General features: G+C 33.2%; 1 protein-coding gene across 2 annotated transcripts in view; it reads left to right on the forward strand.

Moving 5' to 3' along the window:
- WASL (WASP like actin nucleation promoting factor) overlaps positions 1 to 23,236 on the forward strand; it is a 75,403-nt gene that overhangs the window by 20,687 nt on the left and 31,480 nt on the right. For both annotated transcript variants that reach the window (XM_079149850.1, XM_079149851.1), the window contains exons 2-5: positions 16,000 to 16,134; positions 18,498 to 18,584; positions 19,077 to 19,173; positions 22,387 to 22,410. In XM_079149850.1, the coding sequence (XP_079005976.1) occupies positions 16,000 to 16,134; positions 18,498 to 18,584; positions 19,077 to 19,173; positions 22,387 to 22,410 (343 nt within the window). The remainder of the gene's footprint in view (positions 1 to 15,999; positions 16,135 to 18,497; positions 18,585 to 19,076; positions 19,174 to 22,386; positions 22,411 to 23,236) is intronic.

Below are 23,236 nucleotides of genomic sequence, written 5' to 3' on the forward strand. Positions count from 1 at the left end.
GGCATTTGCAGGCACATGGATGAAATTGGAGAATATCATGCTAAGTGAGATAAGCCAATCTCAAAAAACCAAAGGTCGAATGATATCGCTAATAAGTGGATGAGGACACATAATGGGGGGAGGGAGAGGTTAGTGTTAGGATTAGAACATAATGGGGGAAGGGAGGGGTTAGAGTTAGGGTTAGGGAGGGGGGCAAGAATGGAGGAAGGAAGGTCTGTATAGAGGGAAAAGAGGGATGGGAGGGGCGGGGGGAAGGGAAAAATAACAGAATGAATCAAACAGCAATACCCTGTGTAAATTTATGATTACACAAATGGTATGCCTTTACGCCATGTACAAACAGAAACAACATGTATCCCATTTGTTTACAATAAAAAAAATAAAAAATAAAAAAATAAAAAAAAATTTTGGATTTTTTACATCTATATTCATGAATGCTATTGATCTGAGATTTTTCTTTTCTTGTAATTCTTTGTTTTGCTAACAGGGTTTTCCTGATAAGGTTAATGCTGGCTTCATAGGACCTTTAAAAGATAGTCTTCAGATCTGTAGGTATTATGTTACTATGAAATTATATATTTGATTTAAAACAGTCATCTGTTTATCTTCCATTCCTGGGACCAAAATTAACTATTAGGAATCCTTACAAACAGTACTTAGCAGCATGGACTCTGCAATAAACAGTTTTGAACTTAGAACCCTGTTTCTTCAGTTGCTACTTCTATGACAGCAAGCAAGTTACTAAATATCTCAGTTTCGCTTTCTCATGTGTGATGTTAGTTCCTTCTGTGTTTTAATTGCCACTTTTCAGCTTTCAAATTTCAAATTCCTTTCCTTTCTTTAGAGTTTAACATCTTGAGTTTAAAAATCCTGGCCTCATATTTTCTTGACATAGTAGCAATGGGTGAACTGAGTATTTATTGAGTAATTAGCAAGAAGATTACATTTATATATGGTGTGTGCATCATAGCAGTGTATAAAGGATGGAACACTTTCTGTTTTTAAGATCGACTTCATAACCACAAAAGTGTTCACTTAACCAAATGTGCTGGGAATTATTTCCTGCCTCTGTGCTCATCTGACTTACTGGCCTTGATGTGCTTTGCAAAACTACTGGGGAAGTACATTCCTCTTTTTAAAAACAGACTTTGGTCTGCTTTTTTTGTCCTTATACTCTTACACCTGCCCTCCCTTAATAAGGTGGAAGCAAATTCCTGTGGTTTGTGGCATTTAAAATATTAGGAATAGGGATACATAAACTGAGACTTTTCATCCATATATATAAACCCAAGATTGATTGAGGTACCATGAAAAAGAAATTTATCCCACATGCCCCATCATCCTCTACATAGGACACCTATACAAACATAAATTTTATAAGATACCTATAAAATTGCTCAATTTACATTTCTATAGATGTCCTGTACATTAGGAGGATGGGACATAATATGGGTTACCACAGATAAGCAGTTTCTACCCCTTTGAAAAACCTTAAGATTTGATAATGTAGCAGTGATCAGTATGATTCTAAGACACCTTTTTCAATTCAATTCAGCAAATGAATGCATGTAAAATGCATATAAAATGTCATGCTGGGGGCTAAGGGTACACACAGTTGAAGAGTAGCCATTTTCTTTCAGAGATGAACAGTGTATTGGTGAAACCTGCCCACGGGGGATAATATTAATCATTCAATTATGAGTACCTCACTTGATGTATACATGAAATTAAGTGGGAGTAGAGAGGAATACTTGGTTGAGGAAATCAGGAAAAATTGATCAAAAGTGTGATGCTTCAACTCGTGTAATTGGAAAACTTTGCAACATGATATTCCTGCAGAGCAAACAACATAAGCCAAGTTGTGAAATACTATTGGGAGTCTGTAGATTATTTGACTGCTGTTCTAATATATATTGGGTTAATATCAAGAGGTTAAGTGTAAAAGTGTTGATTATATCAGATTAAGAAAGAGTGTAAACCTTTTTTTTTTTTTAATCAAGTAGAAACCTGTTAACATTTTTAAACATGAGTCTTGTATGTTAAAAGATAATCAGCAAGAAGAATTCTTAAAGGAGAATAAAATAGAAGTAGAGTGGCCTCTTAGCTTAGGGATTTTTGCAGTACTTAAGGCCAAAAGCAAGATATAAATTTCAGATATCATTTATACAGTTGTGTATAGTAGTATATACATATAATGAAAAAGGGTGCCATTTTTCATTGATTTCCATTAAGATTTCAAGAGTATAGGGATGTGCACAGTGTATACTTTAATAAGTGTATTGTTAAGGTCATTTTGTACAAATAACAGAAAGTTCTGTCTGGCTTAAGCAAAAGAATTTATTGGCTACCAGAGAATCCCATGGAATCCAAAACAACTGAACAGTACAACTTCAGGAACAGCAGGAGACTGAAGCTCTGAGAAAAACAGCAGAAGTCAGTGGAACTTTTCTTGCTACACACATCTCTTCCTCCGACTCTTTAGTCCAGAATTTCTAAATTCCTGAAAGAGAATATGAATTTAATTGTGATAGTGTTTAACACAGGTGTTTGTCTTTGGAGAGAGGCATTAAGTCTTTAACATTTAACTCTTGGGAACAGAGGACAGTCAGTGCCTCTAGGTTGATTTGTCATGCATTTACAGGCTGGTGAAAATTTTGTTATGATACAGAACTTAAACCTCCTTTAGATAGTATTGTTTAAAATATTCTGTACTATAGTGACGTGCTTGTTTGGTTCTAGCTCAGATCCCAGATAATGCAGACAGTGAAGGGTTCCTTTTCTTATTTTTAGAAGCTTGAGGAATTTTGGGGTGAGGGGCAAGGGGTTGGTTGGTTTATTTTAATTCACCAACATGCGGAAACAAAAAAAAGTACTTATTGCTAGTTTCTGTAAACTAGCAAATAGAACTTTAAAATGATATGATTGAAAATATAGCATGGATAAATCTGATAATATATTAATGAACATTTAATATGTGCAGACAATACCAAGCAATGTTATAAACACGTTGTATGCATTATTTAATCCTAACAAATCTATGATGAAGGAACTGAAACATTTTATGTGTATTAACTAAATGAAGATAGTATCACCACCACCTTTGAACAGATGAGAAAATAGGGATGGGGTAAAGTAATTGCTTAAAATCACACAGCTAGTAAGTGGTGTAGTTAATCTATCCTATCAGCTGTGCTTTCCATCTTCACATTGTTCTTCCCTGATAACATCCCTGATTCTTGGCCCTAAGTTTATCTTCACTTAGTTCAGATGTCCCTTTTCAGTCCTCCATGAGACATTTTATTCCTTAGATTTTGTTACTTATACTTGTGATTCCTTTATTTTTTTCTTTTTTAAATAACCTATCTCCTTTACAAGGTTAACTACAAGGAACTATTATTTAATTGTCTTTCTCTTATCAGTAAAAATAAGTTTTTGTTAAATTGAATTAATACCTTGTTAAGATTTGAAGTTACCCAGACTTTTTGTGAATAGCGTAATTCTTTCCCTTATGCACATTGTTTTGTATAGTGATCCTAACTCTCGACTTTTCCTTGGTCTTATAAATTTCATATCTTGCTCTAAGAGATATGGGACTTTCTATAACCTTACTGTGCAATAGGACTTTTTATGATGCTGCCTAATGTGGTCATGGGTTTATTGAACCCTTAAGATAGAGCTAGTATGACTTAGGAGCTGAAATTTTAACTATCTGAATTTAAGTAACTACATGTGGCTAGTGTGTACTTTATTAGACAGTTCAATTACTAACTGCAGAAAGGAGTTTCAGAACTTCATTGTACCCAGTTCCCTCTTGACAACCTGCCCTTTTATTGCTAGCCACACTGATCTGGGTACTTTCCTGGAAAGAAGAGTCACATTGAAAATGTCTGATGCAAAGTGAAATTGCTCCTAAATAATTTATATAATTAAAAAACATAGTGCACTTAAGTTATTAAATGTGTATGTAAAATCTAAAGATTCCCCCCTTTCTATTTAAATGGAAAATCACACATTTGTTGTTTTTGCTTTTACAGTGCACAATATAATTTATCGAGTAGTATTATATAAAATTTCCATGTTCTCCATTCTTCATGGTTGTTTGTTTTGTTTTTTTGGTACCAGGGATTGAATCCAGGTGCACTTAACCACTCAGCCACATTCCTAGCCCTTCTAATTTTTTATTTTGTGACAGGGTCTTGCTTAGTTGCTTAGGGCCTCACTAAGTTGCTGAGACTGGCTTTGATCTTTCTGCCTCAGCCTCCTAGTCTCTGGTACTACAGGAATGAGCCACTACACCCAGCCTCCCCACCATTCTTGATATTTTTAATGGTAAAGATGTTTTAAAAGAAAAAAAATCATGATTTACTTTTTATTATTCATTTGCAGTGCTGGGGAATCCAAGATAGGGCCTTTTGAATGCTAGGCAAGCATCTACTACTAAGCTGTATCCTCAGTTCCTTTTATTTTAATATAGTCAGCTTCCTACTCCATGGGGAATGCAGTTGCCTTTCTAATTATACATGATTTAGTAATAATTATCAGAATTTAAAATATTGTTTAATGCATTTTGAATAAGTTGCCTTTTGAAATTAGCAACATTGAGTTGTGGCAGTATAAAACCTAGTTTACTGGATAATTTTTATGCAGATTATTGACAAGCTCATTATTGTTTTATACTTCAGTTTTAAGTCTCTTAAATTGTAAATAAAATGTAAATCTTAAAAACAAACTTCGGAAAAGTTCTTGCCTTTTCCCCTGATTCTTATGCATAATGTATGAAGAGTTTCACATGTGGTAAAGTCCTTAGATAGGTTTAATGTTAATTTTTAAACTGTTATGTGAAAGAGAAGGGGGTGGGGGAGGGAGAGAGGGAGGGAAAGAGAAGGAAAGCCCTTACATTTACCCTGTGCTTTCAGAAAGATTGTCATTTTTTTTTCATTTGCTGTAAGATCAGCCATCTCTCACCTCGATTATACATATAAAAATCAAGCATATTAGATGTGATTATATATATACTATATACATGCATTTCTATAATTAGAATTTGCAGAATAAAGAATAGGAAATAAAGAAGACAAAGCCAGTTGAATTTTAAATTTGCTCATGTTAATTAATCAGTCATATTTCATTTCAAAAGACTTGGAGAAAATCTGTGAAAATAATCATGGACTTTGTCCTTATAGACATAGGCCAACTCCCTGTTATAGCCAGTTTGTTTTTTTATTTACCCTCTGCAGGCATCAGAGCATATAATAATTTTTACTTTTAATTTTTAAGGGGAAGGCTTAAAAGCTACTTAAAATTCTTCTTAGGTTATAGTTTCTAGGTCAGAAAGATGATCTTTTCTTTTTCCAGACTTACACCATAATGTGAGTTGAATAAGTCTTTTTCTCTCTTTTGAATGTGTATTTTTCAAATCAATATTTTATTTCTTAAAAACTAAAATAGTCACATGGTTTAACAAAAAAAAAAAAAAAGTTTTCTCTTCTGTTCATTCTGCATTTGCCCAGCCATTCCTTTCCTCAGAACACTTGTACACCAAACCTCTAAATAGTTTATAACTGTTACTAGTTTTTTTTTTTTTTTCCCTGTTTTAGATGGTTCTCTGCATATTTAGGCAAATGCAAGTGATTTATTCTTGTTCCTGCTAGTATGTACAAATGTTAGCATATGCTACTATACTTTTTACATCTTGCTTTTTCCACATAATAATATTTCATGTCCATCTTTATCATTACTTAAGGAGCCTCTTTTTAAAAAAAGCAGCTGTATAGTATTCTATTGAACAGCTGAACTGTGGCTACTTAATGAGTTTCAGTGTTTTTCTTTATCTAGAAAATTCCAGTTGAGTATTTTCAGGGTTTGAATTAATAAGTAAGGTTTAAAATACTTAATGATTTTTGATAGAAGTCTTTTTAAAATGTGTCACCTCTCTGCTCTTGTATGTTAAATAGACCACTTTATTGAACTTACATTAATTCTCATATGATAAACAGGGTTATCCAGTAACTATTTTGGTATTGCATATTTTACTGTGCTTTATTTCCTTGCTGTAGAGTCCTGGTTTGGTTTTGTTTTTTGTTTTTCTTTTGTTTTTGTTGTTTGGGTTTGTTTGTTTTTTTTTTTTTAAACTGTGGAATGCAAATCATCTTATCTTGCTATGTCTTCTGAATTTACTCTTTTTTGATTATGGTGCTATGGGGAGACTTTACTTTTCATTGGACTTCTTTCCAGGAAAGTTGTTATTAGTATCTATACCTCCTAATGTGAAAATGCTTATACTGGCAATATCAGAAATCACAGTTTTTCCTGTTCAAAGCCCCTCTCACAATAAAATTATTTTAGTTTCTTGGTATGTTTTTTAATTGGCTTTTTGTTTCTTTTATTTTATTCTTAGCATTTCCAAATCACTAAAAAGTATTGAACCTAACCATTTGTGTAGTTTGAAAGGACCTATTTACCTAACCAGCCCACAGACTGTTTTGAAGAGCATCTTCTTGGCAAGATTCAGTGAAAAGGGAAATAGCTTCCTCCTCTTCATCTCAGGATCGAAGCTAACCAAAGTCAGCTAGGCTGGGCACTCATGTTGCTTATCCTTACTGTAGTTTAGGAATCACTTTCTTTGCTTTTTGATTTCAGCAGTTTTGTAATTACATATCATGTGCCTGACATTGAGCTGGGTGAATGTAGAAATGAGAACTCTATTTTCAAGGGCATAACAGACAGGTAAGGATACCTAAGTGAGCACATTATATATAGTACAATAACTGCTATAATGAAGATGCTTAGGCACCATGGGAGCTCTGTGGATAGGCTTCCAACCTTACCTATCCTGGAGGAGAGTAGGGCTCTTCACTTTTGTAAGCACAGATTTTGAAATGAAGGCTTGGAATATGAGAGAGGGTAATGGTTTATGTGTCAGTCTTACATGTCTTTAGCATATAATGTGATAGATGAGAATAAGGCTACACAAAATACATTTCATGTTTGGAAACCAATTATTTCATTGATTATTTTGATAATACTCTGTACTGATCAGATCACATGTAAAATACCAACTTCTTTTTAACAGTGGTGACCAGACTGATAAAAGATCCACAAACCAGATCAGGTGAAGAATTATCAAAAATAAATTTTAGCTGAAGAGAGATGACCTGAGAACTAGAGTTGTTGAGGGCACATCTCTGTGGAAGTGAAAATGCTATGACCACCACCTCAAATAAGAAGTACACTATAATTAGAGGAGAAATTATGTATATCCACAGTTTTGCATTACAACTATAGTAGCTGGCACTGTGCCTGGCTCATAGCAAATGCTCAACAGATAATTAAGTGAAGTAATAAAATGCCTCTGGTGGGAATGGCCAAGAAAGCTGGCTTAGGTTCCATATTTTAAAAAGTTCTGAGCTGCTATAGTATGATAATAAACAAGATAGTTGTCAGCTCTCCATTTCAGCAAGCTTTTAAGCAAATGCTATGCAGTCATCTACTAAGAAGGGGAAGGTTCTTATTAAATACAGAAGAATCCCCTGCCTCCACACACCTGTTGACCTTTCTTATCTATCCTATTTAATGATTTTTTAAAAAGTTGTTTGGCCTTAGTTTTCTTAAGTGGATTGAGATCACTCTTAAATGGTTATTTCATTAAAGTTTGGTTTGGCAAATTGAATATATTGGTTTAGATATTCGTTCATCTCTATAAAAAATTCTGTCAAGCTGGCTACATTATTTTCTTACCCCTAGCAAGGCTGATCCAGGTTTTGTGGCTTATACAACTTAGAGATGTTCTCCTTAAGAAAAAGAATCCAAAACCAAATATAAAAGTGAATGTTTATTTAACATGAGAAAAGATTATAATACCACAAACGTCACAAAGTTCAGAAAAATAGTTTATTACTTAAAATGTATTACTGTTGTTATTAGTTTCCTATGATAGACCTCTTTGTACTTTTTTCCTACCCTTTTGTAAACATATTCATGGATCACTTCTTTACATTACAATTTTTTCTTTTTCTTTTTTAAAATTTTTATTTTTATAGACTGCATTTTGATTCATTGTACACAAATGGGGTACATCTTTTCTTTTCTATGGTTGTGTGTGATGTAAATTCATAGGAAAAACTATTCTTGTATAGTGCTTGGCAAGCTATTGCCTCTAAACAACATCTAGCCTGCTTATTCTTTTTAATAAAGTTTTATTGCAACACAAGTATTTTTATGTTACCTGTGACTGCTTTTGAAAAGGAGGGAGGATGAGTTAAAAGACACTGTATGACACACAAAACCTAAAATATTAGCTATCTGGTCCTTTATAGAATAAGACTTTTGCTCTAACATATTGGCTCAGAATTTCTTCATTATCCATAGTTGCAAAGGCAAAAGAAATTTTTGAAACCAACTACTGGTGATGGCACATCTGTAATTAACTTTACTTAAAAGGGTTGGTTTTTTACCTGGGAAGATCTCCAGATCACAGTTGGCTGGTCCACTGTTCCCTAACCAGAAGTATCCATGAGGTTTGATCTTGGCATGCCATATCCAGCAGGAGCTAATGAGCACTCATTTTATTTTCTTTGGGGTTAAAGCTTGGGCTGACTGGTATCATGTGGTTCCTCCAGGAGGGATAGGCTACCTTATTGCTGGGAAATGAACATCCTTGATGTAAATACCATGATTACCTTTAACAATACTTAGAAAGGAGGGCCAGTATATGAGGCAGGGGTTGCCACTACCTCCCTGTGTTCCCGAAGGAGAACAAGCCTTGTAAAGGACACTTAAAAATAAAGGACCCTGAAACAAAACTTAATTGGCTTCATATCCACTTCTGACTTAAGGATATACAGCCTCTCTATTTGGATTTGTTCTTTTTTAAAGATCCTTTTCATACATCAGCTCTCCTCTGCTTTCTACCACCACCATCAACCCCCTCCACAGATTTCCCTCCCCCAAAATAAGCAAAACAGCGGGCAGTACAAGAATAAAATTATATTAAGAATATATAGTTCTTAGAGAACCATTTATGTGGGATAGCCTCAAAATATAACAAATTAGGCACTTGAATGAATCACTGAATAATGCATTTTGAATATAAAATTAGTAGCTGATTAGGAAGTTCATCCAAAGTTGCATAATATGTGGCCTTTGGCAAATGAATTGACCTCATGTAAAATGAGGGGACTGGATTATGTGTTTGATAAAACTTATGATGAAATGGTTATTAGGAGGTATTTGGCTCTTGAATTCTGGAATAACTAAATCCTACCAGTAACCATGGGCCTACCTTCCTGCCCTCTCACCCAAGACTCCCTGGAGACTGTTCAGGGAAGGAGTAATAGAAAAAAATTTTTTTCTTGTTATCAGGAATTGGGTCTTGGCTGGTAATGCTAAACTTTGGTGAGCTGAGATGGGTATCCTAGGGGTCCTGCTTCCCTACCTTCATTCCCTGAAAAATTGAAACCCAGATACCATGTTTACCGTAATCTAACTGTCTTTGGGAGAGAAAGGATGAGGAAAGAAGAAAAACTCCTTTTAGGCAGGTTCGTTTGAGCTATAGAAGGACAATCAGAAAAGAGCAATCACAACTTTCTTTGCCTCAAGTATTCTCACACATTTGCAAATATGACCCAGTCTGTAATGAGTTGTCTCCCTCTTACCTCTATGTGCATATGACTATCTGCATATGTAGAAAATCCAGAATACCGTAAACCTTGCTATTTGTAGTTTTAATACCTGTAATTTCGATTGTTTGCAGGTAGGGCAAAAAGTGTGTACTACATAGTAATTTACAATTTTCTGGACATATGATGTAAATCAGGCAGCATATGAGACTGTCGTGTGGTCATGACAGCCTGGTCTATTGCTCAGAACACAGCTTTTACTATGACTTTTCAATATTTTTATTTTAAAACTGGTTCTCCTTAAAAATGTATGCTGATAATAAAAGTGAGGTCAAAAATGTTTATGATTTGTGAGTTTTAAAATGTTGATAGCTTTACTGCAATTTTAAATACATATCTGTTATAATTGGAACAGAGAATAAAGCTAGGACCATCTGTTAAGGCTCTTTTTACAGTATGCTAAAATAATCAGTATACTAAAACAGTCTCCTTCAACTGTGGCTGCAGACAAACCACTTTATGAAACAAATGTCAGTTTATTTTCATGATTCTCTGAATTGACCAGGTGATTTACTTGGCTGGTGCCACTGATTCACCTTGCAGTTCCATTCAGCTGGCAAGTCTATAATAAGGCTCTGGGGTCAGAAAGGACAGGTCTAATAGTCTGGGTCCTTGCTCTCCATGTGGTCTTAACTCAGACTACAGCAGCAATCCCTAAAATGGGCCACAATGTACAAGTACTTTTCAAACTTGTACTGACATTTACTTTCCTTTGGTCAAAGAAAGTCACATGGACAAATCTAAAGTCAGTGGGAAAGGATAATATATAAGAACTTGGGTTTTGAGAGGTATCAGAGGCCATTCAAGAATGGTATACCACTCTATCACATTGCCTGTCAAGATTTCCAGACTGTATATCTCCACACCAGAGAATTAAGCAGTGTTTGACATTACTTAATAATGTGAAGTCTCTAAATTTATTCCATGCCACTCTTTCTTATCCTCCACCTCCACATAGTTCCTCAAACTCTCCCTCATGTTTTCCTGGGTAGAGTTTGTTGATATGTCCACTTAGAATGCTATTCCCTTCCCTTTTGCCCCCAACTTTGTTCACCTGATGCATCAGGTAAAATACTATTTTAAGAAAGCCTTCCTAGACTACTTAGGTTTTACATTTTCATTACATACTGGAATTTTCCTTTATAGCATTTTGTATTAGTTACTAATGCCTGTCTTCTCATTAGACTGTGTGTTATCTGCCTAATTCTTTCAGTCCCACCATCCTCCCTGTTTATCACCATTCCTGATAGATAGTAAGTACTCAGTAAATGCTTGGTGAACAGATAGGTCTGGCACAGTACTTCTCTTAAATAGTTACTAAGACCTAAAAGGCTCATTGTGTTTGGTCCCTAATACTGCTGCTGTTTTTATCTAACTCCATTTTTTTCCCCCACTGTGGGCATTCTGTTTGTTACTTTTTGCTTTTGTCTTGCTTTCTCCTCCTCCTCCATTCCTCCAGCTTTGGTTTTTTAAAATTAACTATTTCTTATAGAGTTGTCTACCTTTGCTGTATTTTTCTTTAATCTCTACCATTTTCCTTTATTTTCTCTTTCCTTTTCTAATTATTTCTCATTGTAAAAATTATCAGATGGTAAGATTTCTCCAAAGTGGAGTTTCAAGATTTCTTTTCCTGGGTTGTTTTTACTCATACTAACCACTTAGGAGATTCTTTTCACTACCAGATATGTCATTTTAATTTTTTAAAATTATTGGTCTCTGTATTGGGTTTTTGAGGTTAACATAGAACTGTAGTGGTGTTATGCTTTTTTAAATACTTTAATTATTTAGAAAATTGTTCTTTGAGATCACTGCACAGTTAATTAATTACAAGAATTCAACTACTCTGTATTTCTTAACTTTTATTCTTTAATACTGTGTCAGCTAAAATTTCATATTCAGTGTAACAATGGGTTATTGCATAGGAATACATCATCAGAACATTTAGCAATATATTTAAAGTCTAGCTCTTACATACTGAGAAAAATGGATTTTTCTCAGATTAGTTTTCATGCATTTGGGGTCCAGTATACACACAGACACATACATACATGTAAACCTGAGAGTATTTGACTACTAATCTAGACCAATGTGATTATAGAAAAGGCTGATTTTAGTTCATATTTTTTCCACACTTGGCTTATTTTGAATATTTATCTTAAAATATTTCCTTTAATAACATTATGTATTTATTATTAAAATATTAATTGTTGTAAATACTCATTCAGTATTATGTTATCTTAGTATTTGTTATAGGCAGTTTTTTGTTAAAAAGAAGGATCTGTGAATCCTGCTATTTTCCAGTCCTTTCCTAGCTATTTGCTGTTCTGTAATCACAGAAACACCTATTTTCCTGATCTGAAATCTTCTGTTGACCTGTTATGTAATGTGGTTGTTCTGAAACCATGAAAGGAATTTAAACTATAAACATTCTAGATGTCTGTGTACTAGATCTTACTTAGAATGGCCCTCCTTTTAACAAAATTGATGTGCATATAGAAGGGACTAGAGGAAGTGGCAGATACTTGTTTATATTCTCAGTTTGGGGTCATTTGGCAGTGGCAGAGGTAGTATTGACTCTGAGAAGAAAGCCACTTTTTTCAAAACTGTCATGGCTATGTAAGGGGGGCTGAGAGTCCTACATTTTCATGAATCATTTGTGCTTTTAAATATTTTTTAAATTTTTGAAATATTTTTGTACTTACAGAAAAATAAATTGCAAATAAGTACAATTTCTGTGTAGCCTTCATCTAGATTTGCCAAACATTTATAACACTTCATCTCGGTTTCCTCTCTTGAAATATAATGGATGCTTACATGTTATTTTTCTGAGGAAGTTGAAGTAATTTGAAGGCATAATGCCCTTTTACAATATGTTAGGGTATTTATCCTGAAATCAAGGTCATTCTCTTCAGTTACTATCACAGTATCATTATCAAAATCAGAACATGCAATTTTCAGTTGAACAAATATTTGTTTACTTAGGGACAAAGTATAGGAAGATTGATAATATAGGCTTGCAAAACCATTGTAGGTTCTTGGGAGAATTACAGTCTCCTTAATGGGTAAGAAATCAATATAGAAGATTATTCTATTTTAGAATAAGATTTGTGGCATATCAGAGTAACAGATACAAAAAAATAATAATGTAGAAACACACACAAAAAAAGCAGTTAGCATTTCATCCTAGAGGATCAGGGAAATATTTCTTCATTGGTGCAGCATCAACCCAAGAGAGATGAAGGTGCTGTGTTGAAGGACAGGGAGAGGGAATTCACTTCTCAGGATACATCTCAGGATACGTTCCTCTTGACAATAAAGTCTGAGGATGAATGTGTTATCGTGGTTACTCAGTATTGAAATATCTGAAATGATAAGACAAGTTTTATTTCTACAAAAATTGATACTGTGATTTTTTCCCCCTTTTAATTAACAGATTGTAACCTTACATCATTGGACTAATAGATTTCCCTTCCTAAGCACTTGTCCTCAGATTGTTTTTCATTAATATCTTCTCAACTATGAAAGACAAGAAGTGATGGAGTAGATTAGTGTAATTACTTTAAAGGAATGGAAGGAATGTTTTTAAAAGTTTAATTAAACCACTGTCAATCTAGAGCTTAAAGGGATAGTTATTGTTTTTATATTGTCTAGCACTTATATATTAAATATCGAATTTATAAGCAATTTTTGCATTTGCAATAATTATTTGGAATTAATTAGAAATGGCTTCATAAGAGGCTATGACTTCTCCTTTTCAGACTACCAGTTCAAGGTAAAAAGTGTAAAATAGAGGCCTACAATAAAATTGTAGCAAATTATTGAATATGTAGTTATCGAAGATTGCTTACAAATATTTGAGTTTTATTTAGTTTTAGAATAAGTTTTATAATACCAAACCATGTTTGTGTGGAAAAGTATAGAATGTCTTTATTTCTTATGCAGATGTTATGGAAATTTGCTTAAAATTTACATAAATATTTAAAGATTTTTTAGTTTTTAGTTTTCACATATACATCCAAATGATGTTTCACAGTGTTAATAATATGTAATCTTTGGCAAGGGAATTTTCATAATGGAATTTCAGATTCTATAAATAACATTTTTATTTTTCAAACTGTTGCTTCTTGATTTCTACTTAAGTAAAGTAGGGAGATTTTTAGTTTATTGTCTTGGTATCTACTTTCTTAATTCATTTTCTTTTTAGAAATTAATGTATTTTGATAGCACCATACTTTTTAAAGGGGCTGTTGTATAACATGAATTTTCACTAGAATACAAATCTTCTCATCTTGTTTTTTAATTTTTTTATTTTTTAGTTGTGGATGGCTACAATACCCTTACTTATTCGTTTTTATTTTTATGTGGGGCTGAGGATTTAACCCACTGCCTCACAAGAGCTCTACCACTGAGCTACCACCCCAACCCCATGATTTTTCAACTCTTAAGCCTGGTATTTAATACTTTTGGATAATTTATGCAAAATGTATGTTTTCCTTAGTGCTCAGTGCTAAGGATTCAGGGCAGGAAGCCTGTGGAGTTGTCATCCTGTGATAACATGCTTCCACAACACTGGTGGGTCTTGATCAGGCTAAAGGTACACCTGCATTTTTCAGTCTCCTGTTTTAAATACAGTGTCTTGGTGTACGGCATTTATCATGTTCCTAAGATATTTTTAAGAGTTCTTGTGGAAAATTTTCTGCTACTTTATGTTCTGCTCATTTGAAGTTCAAAGATTAATTTGGTCGGTTAAAATTAAAAATATAACATTGAACACATTGAACACTGTTACCTGGGGAAGTTTGTAGGAACTTTTGATTCCTAACACTACACTATTCTGGTTTTTGTTTTTTTTTTTTTTTTTTTTTTTGCAGTGCTGGGGATTGAACCCAGGCACTCTACCAACTGAGGTACATCCCCAGCCCCCACTATTCTGATATTACATTTCTGATTTTTGGCATTATAAAAGATTTGTGTATATAATTATATAATAGTTTTAAAAAAATTCTCCTACCAAAGGAGAGCAGTGCCCAGGCATAGTAAACTCAAAAACAATCCCCAAATCTTAATGTAGTCTCTTGTTGATCAGCACCCAAATTTTATTGAACTAAGGTATCATAATTACTGAATAAGAGATTCTTTTTGATTATTTAAATTGCTTTTTTTAAAAAAACATGGTTACTATATATATTCATATGAAATTTTATTTTTGTTTACATAAAAAGTTTATATTTTTGTTTTCTAAATTATTTCCTTAATTTTTAGCTTAGGAATGATATTACTAGTCCAGAAAACATGATTATTGTTTTCATTGAACTTATAAGAGCTGTATCAGTATATATGTCTATCACTTTCACAGAAAGACTGAATATTTACATTTTAGATGATAATATACAATTTAGAATAAAATGGGAGTTTCCATTGTTTCATAAAACCCAGAAGGAAAGTTGCAACAGGTGTCCTAGAAAGCATTTTTGCCCAAGATGTCGTTTGCATGTACTGAATTGTCCTCTCTCCTATGCAACCAAAAGAATTCTAGTTAGGTACTATTTTGGGGGAAATCAAGATAATAGTTTCTCAAATAGTTTTTCTTATTCTCAGTTTAGCTTTAACACTATGTGTCCATTTGGGCAAGGTGCTTAAAAGTTTTTTTTTTTTTTCCCTCAGTATTACCATCTTTTAAAAAGGAGATATAATCTACTACAGTGATAATATGATTAAGTATCTAGCACCAATAATTAGTAGCCATTAATCTAACGTGCAAATTTGACTAAGCTCTTATACTATAAAGTGCTTAACTATCTTACAGAAGTCAACCTTTACTAATACTACTAGTGCCTTACTTAAATGTTTAATTTGTTGGGATACAGTTTAATAAAGGATCTGAAGTCACACATTGCCTGGATTGAAATTTCAGCTCTACCACTTTGTTGTATGATATTTGACAAATTACTTACCCCTTTAGTGTTGGGTTTCTCAAATGTAAAATGAGGTTAAGGTAGCACTAACAATTCAATGAAGTTACATTTAGAAGTGCTTAGCATTTTCCTGATATATTTTAAGCATTAATAAATGTTGAGTTTCCAGAATTACTGTTATATGGTTTTTATATTAGGTATTTGTTACTTTGAAAAGTAGTGGCTTAAAATAACAATAAATGCATATTATCTCCTTTTTGGGGGAGCCAGCAACTCAAGAGCATCTTATCTTGGTGGTCCTGGTTTGGTGTCTTTCATGAGGTTGTATTCAAGATATTAACAGGGTTGGTCTGTGGTCATCTGATTGTTAGTTTGAAACTAATGACTATAAATTTTATATTTTGCAGACTATGTCTTCAGCAGTGGTACAGTTATATGCAGCAGATCGCAACTGTATGTGGTCAAAGAAGTGTAGTGGTGTTGCTTGTCTTGTTAAGGACAATCCACAGAGATCTTATTTTTTAAGAATATTTGACATTAAGGTTGGTTTTTGTTTTGCTTTCACTTTAAACTGTATGTGGTTAAGTTTTCTGCCTAATTATAATTTAGTATAGATTTATTTTTTATCTTGGTATAATATTAAGTTGCACTTAATAATATTCAAAAGAGTGGAGTTTTGTTTATGAAGTATGGACATTGGGACCAAATGGGAGCATATCCTAAGCCAAAAGTGAATACTGTAGTCCCCTCCTATCCATGGTTTTGCTTTCCGTGATTTCATGTACCTGTAGTCAATTGTGTTTCCAAAATATTAAGTGGGAAATTCCTGAAGTAAACAATTCATAAGTTTTAGGTAACCTTTATTGTAGTTTATTATAATTATTTCATTTATTATTAGTTATTATTGGTTATCTTTACTGTGCCTAATTTATAAGTTAAATTTTATCATTAGAAATACTTTGGATTAGACAAAGGGTAATGAAGGAAAGGGAGTGAGGATGGGAATGGGAAAGACAGTAGAATGAATCGGACATAACTTTACTATGTTCATATATGAATACACGACCAGTGTGATGCCATGTCACCTACTGCCACAAGAATGGGAAGTCATTCTCTGTGTGTGTATCATATATCAAAACACATTCTACTGTCATGTAACCGAAAAGAACAAATAAAATCTTTAAACAAAATTTTATCATAAGTATGTATATTTAGGAAAAATAAACATATATAGGGTTCAGTACTAGACAGGATTTTAGGCATCCATGGAATATCTTCACATGTGTCCCTCTATGGTAAAGTAGTTTCCTATTTTATATCTTCATTGTCACCATACATTAATGATACTGTTTTTTTTAATTATGCCTTTTGATCTTGGCACATTCTCTTTTTCTAATGGTACTCTTTTCTTCCACCTTGTGCATTATAGACAACTATACATAGTCCTTTCAGGGAACAACTATTATTTTAGTTTTGTATGTACTGTTACTTCTGCTCTTCTATAAAGCATTCATATAATCTAAAAAATATTTTCTATCCATTTTTCCTTGTTTTTTATCATAAGTATATTCAAATTTTTATGGCTTTATGTCCTTCACTTTCAATTATAAATCTGTCATAGATTTAACACCCTATGTCAGGTATTCATCTCTTCTAGTTGCTATAAAAGTAATTATCATTTGGTAAAGTGAAGTCGACATTATGTCTTTTAACATCTTTCTGTAGGTAAATTCCCATGGTTAACATTTATATGTGACAATAGGTTTAATGGGATTTTATTTACAAAAAACTGAAACTGTTCATTAAACTGAACACTGATATCAGATAGATCACAATCAAACCTTTTAACATCTCTGGATCTCACTTCTGAGATTAAAGGAGATTTAAGTTACTGTACTTTGTAAGTTGGTCCTTTTCAACTACAACTTTCACACATCCCCAAGACTGCTGATATATAGCATGCTCCTGTTACTAGTAGTAGCTTAGTATGGCAGTGATTCTGAGAGATGAGAATACATCCATAGTTTGGGAAAAAAATTCCTAAGTACTTTGATAATTTCTCACAACTAATGAGAAGCACTATTTAGAAATGGAATAACATGCAACTCCATTAAGAAGAAAGGAATTCCATATTAGTGTTAATTTGTGTACAGTATATTTTACATATTTTAAAACTGTGGTGTAGGAGGAACCTTGCATTTTAGAATAGGGTAATGATTATAGTTTTTCCAACCACCTATTTACAGTTGAAAATAACAATTGCTGAACATACAATTATCCACTTTAGGTGTGAAAGTTAAACATATTTCTTATCTACAGTTTAACATTGATGTGATTTAATCATTAGTCTCTTTCTGCAGCATGATTGGTACTACTTACTGGTACTTAAGTAACAGGTCACTGCAAAAGTTAAGAATTCAAAGATAATTAGTGAGCAGTACAGAGGCTTATTTGACCCTCACACATCTATAAAACTAAAGAAAAGAGCATGATATATTCCTGTAATATTTGATAGTACATAGTCTAAATATTGCTAGTGGAACTGCACCTTGGTAATTAGTGCATATCTTATTCCCTCACTGTAACATTGATCTAGGAATTATTCTGTTTATCTCTTTGTGCTAGTAACTATTAGGAAATGCCTGGCCAGTGAAATTATATAGTAACATATTGAACTAAACTATTTTGATATGTAGGGTTTATAAGATAAATGTTATCTAGTGTTTACTCTTTTGTTAAGAAATTATTAAATAATCTATTACTAATATATCACAATTATATGTAATGTGTCTGAAGTCATTGTTATTATAAACAATTCCCTTATCATGAATCATCTGCTTTGTTTCATTCCTATAAAGATTTTTTTTTTTTGGTAGCTCTTATTTGAATTTTTACTTTTTTCTAGGATGGGAAATTATTGTGGGAACAAGAACTATACAATAACTTTGTATATAATAGTCCTAGAGGATATTTTCATACCTTTGCTGGAGATGTAAGTCATATTTTCTTTTATTGTCATGTTTTAATTTTTCCATTACTTGCCTTTTTTAATATCAAATATTTATAGAGCCCTATTGAAAATCAAATTCAGTTTTTATTTTTCGATGAACTGTTCAGTTTATTATTTGAATGTCTATTAGGTAACTCTTCTCATAATAGTCTTTTCATTTACCTTCTCTTTTTTTTGTTAAACTTTGAGACAGGATCTTGCCTAGTTTCATAGGGCCTCTCTCTGTTGCTCAGGTTGTCCTCAAACCTTCTACCTCAGTTTTCCAAGTCACTGGAATTGCAAGCATGCACCTCTGTAACTGACTTCTTCATGCTTTTTGCCTTATTCAGTTATTCAAATCATAAAATACTTTCTTGTCTACCAGTGCAATCAACCTTTTCTCCTTTACAAATATGTTTGTTTGTCACCTTTTTTGTTATTTAAAGCTAAATTTCTACTTTTTGTTGTTTGCCCTTTTTGCTAAAAATATTTTAGACTTGTCAAGTTGCTCTTAATTTTGCCAATGAAGAAGAAGCAAAAAAATTCCGAAAAGCAGTTACTGACTTGTTGGGCCGGAGACAAAGAAAATCGGGTATGCCCTCCTTTTTTCTTTTCCCTTTTTGCAGTTACATAAAATGGGCCAGGAAACTAATGGCTTATGGTACAAATGTAACTGGTTGTGTGTGTGCGACTTTATTAAAACCTGGCTATGTTCACAGTTCAGTAATTAGGATAGAGAACATATGGCCTTCAAGGCCTACAATATTTACTGTCTAGCTCTTTCAAAGAAGAAAAATTTGGTGATCTGTACCTCAGAATAAATGGTGGTTTTTCTTGACAACTCCCACATACACTGAATCTAAATTTGTATTTTTAATGACATTGTAACTTAAATTTCTTAAAGTATTTTATACTTTGTCCACAGATATTTTAGATAAGCTTAGAAGCAAATAAGCAGAATTCAAACAAGATCTATAAGCATTGCCTTGTCTTTTGTTCCTACAGTTGTATGCTATAAAATCATAAGGAGCTTAGTTTAGTACATGAAACACTTTTAACACACATAAAAGAGAGAACTATGCAGAACAGTGTAGTACTGTTGTTTGATAAGTGTACCAGGCCTTGCTGTGGGAATAGAAAAGGGCAGTTAGGAAAAATAATCCTCTCCAACATCTTCCTATCAAGCACATCAGTTTTAAGAGGGATAACTTGGGAGTGGAGACTGACAAATCCTCTCAAAACTAGCTACAATCTTATTCTCCTTGAAAAGGAGTCTGTATTTCCTAAGGTACATGTTAACCTCAGTTTGAAGATGAGCATATTCATCTTTCACCAGTAAACGGGAATGAATATACAAAAAGAAAGAAAGATGTTGGATCTGGAAAATGGCAGTGCAAAAGCATATATTCCATTTTATATATCCTCATTGTTTTTTTAGTGAATTCCAAGAGAGATGTGGGGTAAAAATGAAAATAAAGTGGGCCAAGATGTTGCTTCATTGTTGCCATCTTATATTCTTTTTACAGTGAGTCAGTAGGAGAATTATTAAGGGCTGCTACTTTTTGTGGCTTTGGTGGAGGCAAGAGCATTTACCATTTGATGCTATACTAAGAAATTAAATGCTGTTATACTGTAACCTCAACTTTAGGAATGGTTATGTTTCAGTGCCTATTTCAATGTCATGCTCTGGTTTTAGGCCAGGGTGTATATAGGGCTACTTACAGTCAAAACATGACATTTTTGATATTAGAAAGAGAAAGAAAGAAAAAAAGTCTTAAAAAATAATTGATTTTGAAATTGGTAAGATTAGTTAAAGGTGTCTTTCGTCTCACACAGAAATTTTCTTGTGGATAGTTCCTAAACTTTTAGGCAAAGTGTTTCAGTAGTAGAAAAAGTATAACATTAAGGAGGCAGCTGAGTCATCGTTGGGTGACCCTTCATGCTGATTTAACTCCATCTTCACCTCTCTTTAACTTAAGCATGTAGGATCCAACTTGTTGAGCAATCCATTAGTATCTTTTCTTTTCTTCACAATAGCTATATAACTTTGGAAGCTATAATGTTCTCTTCCTACCTTCTCTTCTTTAGTTTAACCAGTTCCAGATTCTTGAAATATTTCTATGATCATTTATAGACTTACCATCCTGAGTACTGTGCTCTGAATCCACAGTAGATTTGATGTCTTTTGCTCAGTATGGTGTTCATACTTGAACACAGTACTCCAATGCAGTCTCACTAATACTGTAATACTTAAATATCCCTCATTTTGGTTGAACGCTCTTCTGTTTTGGTCAACTAAACTGCCCCCTTTTATCACATTAATAGTTCCCAAGCCAGGATGATGTTGTATATTTAAGCAATTGCTTCTTAGAACTTAACATTCTGAACTTTTATGATCATCTCTTTATTTCCATATTTGTGTCATTCACCAATTTAAGAAATATTTCTTCTTTGTATTCAGGGATAAACATCATTCTTGGAAACTGGGGATTGGTAGTCATTGACATAGAAGTCTTAATTACTTTAAAGGTTTCAGAAAGTAACATCATCAGGTTACCAGATAGATTAATATATTTATATTTCCCATTGCTAAGATTTTTAACTTGTCCACCAATTAAATCCTTTTGATTCTGGTTTGTGGTTAGTTTTAAACCGATTATTTTATTTCATCAGTTATTTATGGGCATTTTTATTATAATTTCAGAAAATTTGGTATTAATAAATCTGAGGAAATTGCACTTGTTTAAAATTCTTCAGCCACTTTTCAATTTTCTTAAAACCTAAGTAGTATCTTGTTCTAAACAAACTTGTTATAAAGGTGTATGAATACAAAGAATTGATTAAAAAATTCTGTGTTTTCTCCTGCTTTAATTGACTCTAGCTTTTCATTGTTTTTTCTGGTCTGGCCTAGTGCTCCAAGTTTTCTGGGTACTCTTTTCCTCTTTGTTCTTTCATCTAGTACAATGGCTTTGAAAAATGATATATATACTAAATTACTCCCAAACCGTTATCTTCAGTTCTGACCTCTTCCTGGACTTCAGACTATCTGCTCAAGTTGAGTATCAGAATAGCCAAACTTTGAGCAGAGCACTTGACCTGTATCCCCTATCCTATCCACATTCCCACTCAGAAATGTTCCTTCTACGCTGATCCTCTTCCTTGTCACTGTAAAATGCTCCATTTTGTCACTTAGGCTCACCATGATCCCTCATAATTCTATCAGTGAGCCTCATGGGCTCTGCCTTATAATATGCCTGGGTTTCACCATTTCTTGCAACTTCTGCTACCATTTTAATCTAATCCATCATCATGTCATCTGGACTACTACCCTAGATCCTTGGCTAGTCCTCTGCTGCTATTTTATCCATCCCTCTGCTATCTCTTCCACAGTATAGCCAGAGTAAAATTTTAAACATAGATTAGATTATGTCACTTGCCCTACTCTCAGCCCTGTAAAAGCTTCCTGTCATATATTGAATAAAATCCATAGTCCTTAACCATGGACCACGGGATCCTATACAGTCCAGCCCCTGGCTCTCCTGACTTTGCTCATTGCACCATTCCCTTTGCTTTCTCCGGTCCAGTCTTTATGGTGTTCCCCCATTCTGTGTCTGCCTCAGGACTTTGACTCTCTTTCTCTCTTCCTCACTTATTTAGTTGTTTGCTTAAATATTCTTCAGAAAAACCTTCCTTAACCACCTGCACATCTACTTAGGAATTAGGAATAAGAGTTTAAATGAATTAATCTTTCATATATATGTTGTATTACACAAGTCTAATAATATTCTAATTTATTTTCTAACAGAGAAAAGACGAGACCCCCCAAATGGTAAGCTCTTTCATAATTATTAACTAAAAAGATTAAAATTATGGTTTAATTCTTGTAGAAATGATACCATACATTTAATTCCTAATACTTAATATCTGTGATCTAATGCCATTAATTATGTTTTTATTTGAAATTAATGAATGGCAGTGAGAGAAAACATAGTATTCTCTAGGGTTTCTTTTGTTGTTGTTCCTAACATGAAAGAAGAAATCATAGGTTGAAGGTGATTAGTACTTAATTAAATTGGCCAAGTTTAGAAACTGTACTTTATTGTCCATATTTTCCCTAAAGGATTAAATTTTATCTACTGTATTTGTTAATATCCTATTTTAATATTTATCATTTTTTTCTATGTCAAAATGTCTCACACTTGTTATATGTTATGTGAAGCCCCTTTTAAAATGAACACTTACTGTGAAGATGTGTTTATAAATAATTGTAAGTTCACACCATTGTAGCCCTCTTTAATTTGATAATGAACACTTGAAATATGATGAATTTGTTTACTTTTTTGAGTCTTGAATACCAGAGTTGTAAAAGATAAGGCCCCAGACCTTTAGTGTAGATTTTCATCCTGAACTTGTTAAACTCTCTCTGAAATTATGTGCTAAATTTTAAAATTGTCTATGTTCTTTTTTCTGGAGAAGAGGAACAGTGACTTTTAGTACATTTAAGTGGAGACCATGACTGCTGTGCGGGTGAAGAACCATTGCTCCAAGAACCTTTATTATAGTGGAGAACATAGCTGCTTCATTTTAAGAAGCATCTCAAAGCTTCCTGTCAGAATTTAGAATGCTTATTCAAGGAAAAACTTACATAATACAAA

The sequence above is a fragment of the Sciurus vulgaris genome, assembly GCF_902686455.1.
Source record: "Sciurus vulgaris genome assembly, chromosome: 8".
NCBI classification, from domain to species: Eukaryota; Metazoa; Chordata; class Mammalia; order Rodentia; family Sciuridae; genus Sciurus; species Sciurus vulgaris.